Source organism: Lottia gigantea, assembly GCF_000327385.1.
Source record: "Lottia gigantea unplaced genomic scaffold LOTGIsca_18, whole genome shotgun sequence".
In the NCBI taxonomy this organism is placed as follows: Eukaryota; Metazoa; Mollusca; class Gastropoda; family Lottiidae; genus Lottia; species Lottia gigantea.
Window position 1 is genome coordinate 2,085,494 of NW_008708301.1, and position 2,643 is coordinate 2,088,136.

A 2,643-nucleotide genomic window follows, 5' to 3' on the forward strand; every position below is an offset into this window, starting at 1 on the left:
AAAAGAACACCAGTCAACAATCGTGAATAGATTGCTCTTGTTACTAAATACTAACTAATGAAGTGAACATGGAGAGAATGTGATGAGATTCAATAATCAATATAGTCCAACAACTATTTGTCACTTGATTTTTCCTTATAAATCTTAAAAGAAATGCTTGGTATTTTCCTGGATTGTCATTCCTTTCTGATTTCAGAAAATTTTCAGAAAAATACTGAAAATTATTGTCTCTGAATGAATAATCTAACTAGCTAGCTAGGGGCACATAATCACACTGAACTTCAATTATCACAGTACCATTGTTCATGTAATCAGTAAATAGTAATCTGTCATATTCCTGTGAAATGGGGATCAATTCAATTTCCAATGTCACCTTTAACATGAGAATAATATGATATAATATCCAGCTTTTTAAAACTTCAACAGGCTAATGAAAATATTGCAGTGTGTTCTAAGGGAAATTTTGTGAAGACAGCTGCATTATCCTACAATTTTTCAATTGTGATTGACTTGCTGAGCCACCACTGCCCCCATACTCTCCCATGTGACCATTATCTATGATCTGCAGGTTACTCTCTTTAGAACACTTTTCCCAGGTCACTGGTTTTAAGTGTTATATAAAATAGAAGTATTGGGTACAAGTATATAACAGATAATCTATAAAGAAACATTAACCATGACTGATCAGTGCTATATAACAAGTTTTAGATATCAGTACAATATGACTCAGAACAATAGTAGAGTAAAAACAAACAGGAGAATAAAGACAATTAATTAACTTGTTATAAATTATTAACATACAGGTGATGTTACTTACAGCATCTCATTGTACACTATGACCTAAGGCAGTGTGCAGTTGTACAAGGTTTATCATCTGCAAGGCAATGTGGTGCAATCTGTTCAATAATTCAAGGAGATAATCAATTAAAGTACAGTACCAATTATGGCTATGAATTTTCAAAGCTATTGCCTGTATTTGGTGGTGAAACCTATGTGACTGTAAATTTATGACATTGTAGTTTGGGGAAACCTGAGCTAGTTTCATAAAAACACAAAAATGTCCGTCTCAAAATGAAATATCAATATTGTGATATGATTTCTGTCAAACTAAGATTGTGCTAGTCAACTTCTTGGCTAGCGTAAACCTCAGATCCTAACAAAGTCCATAACATCTTGTGATTTTCATTTTACTGTAACAGCAACACTTTATCAGCTAAGGCAATTATACCGGTGAAATTGGCCTCAGTGAAAACACTAGCTAAACTTTATATCATGAAAAACTTTCATATTTTATCAGGTTCTATGTTAATTACCATATAAGGAAATATGTTGACATCAATAGTCAAGAGTTTCCTGAGTTAAAATAGGAAGTTAACCAAACTATGTTTATTACTCATCGGAATAATGTTTTAAATATTATATATTTCAATATGATTTATTTTACATTTTCAAAGTAGTATTGCCTAACTTGACAAGTTGTTTTGTTTTTAACTTGATAATTTCCAAAACTTACAATAAACCCTAATAGAAAGTTCTCACATTGAATACTACATTAAACTTACTGTATCGATAATAACAACCATCTTTAATTTCAAAAATCTTCCACTAAAATCTAGAAAGTAAAAGTAAAACGTGTCCAAAAATCAAACGGCACAATATTCACACAAACAATGCTAGTCCACAATGGAATCTTAAAGAGAAGAAGACAAAAGCGTGTCCCACGTGTTGACTATAGTTAAAACTAAACAGTGAAATTTCCCGCTATTGACATTACGCACGACAACCTACAGTCTATTGTATTGACTAGGATGAACAATAAGATAGGCAAACCTACAACTAGTCCAATGACAATCACTATAATCCTGTAGAGAAGAGGGAAAAGATCATAGTTAACCATCAAATACCACCTGTACTATACTATATCTCAGGTCATCTAAACCTCCCCAATATTTCACAACTAGATAATAACTCAGGTAATATTGGTATTTTACAGTTACTGTATTAACAATTTAACATTTAAACTAATATCTTTTCTTAATATCAAACCAAGCAAAACAAATTCATATGTTTCCTGTGAATTTTTATCACTAATGAGCCAAACCTTCAAAAAACACCAAATTAAAACACTTTTGTATTATGAATAAATGAAAATAAGAAGGAAAAACTACACAGTATGTAGCAATTACATTTTAGCAAACTGATATAATTCTTATAAATAACTAAAAAAAAAAAAATGTCTCTCTTGTATGATGTGTTTTTTTTTTTTTGTATATTCATAAATAATCTTAAACATTTCAACAAATATATTCTATAAGCTAAGGTAGAAAGTGAAAAAAAAAAAACATTAAAATTAAAATCTTATAATGTGTACATACTAGATACAGTTGATAATTTTAATTATCACATAGTTTAACATTTAAATGTCAGAATCTAGTTTATTATGTCCATTGTTGTATTTTCACCATTTTAATAAAATACCCAAAAAATTCCCCAAATAAAAGATAATGTGAAATTTTCCATTAATCCAATAATATATATAAATCGTATAGTTTGAGGCAAAACTCATGCTTTAAACTGACTGTGGGTGGTGTATCATCAAGGTCATTGTAATGTCAAGTAGCAGGTAATAAAAAGGGAGGATGA

At 30.0% G+C, this 2,643-nt stretch overlaps 1 protein-coding gene across 1 annotated transcript in view; it reads right to left on the reverse strand.

Annotated features, from left to right (window-relative positions):
• Nucleotides 1–247: 247 nt before the first annotated feature.
• LOTGIDRAFT_158845 (hypothetical protein) overlaps nucleotides 248–2,643 on the reverse strand; it is a gene marked incomplete at both ends in the record, with an annotated part of 10,875 nt that continues 8,479 nt past the window's right edge. Inside the window, 2 exons of the mRNA XM_009052268.1 lie at nucleotides 248–373; nucleotides 1,563–1,612. Coding sequence (XP_009050516.1) covers nucleotides 248–373; nucleotides 1,563–1,612 — 176 coding nt within the window. The remainder of the gene's footprint in view (nucleotides 374–1,562; nucleotides 1,613–2,643) is intronic.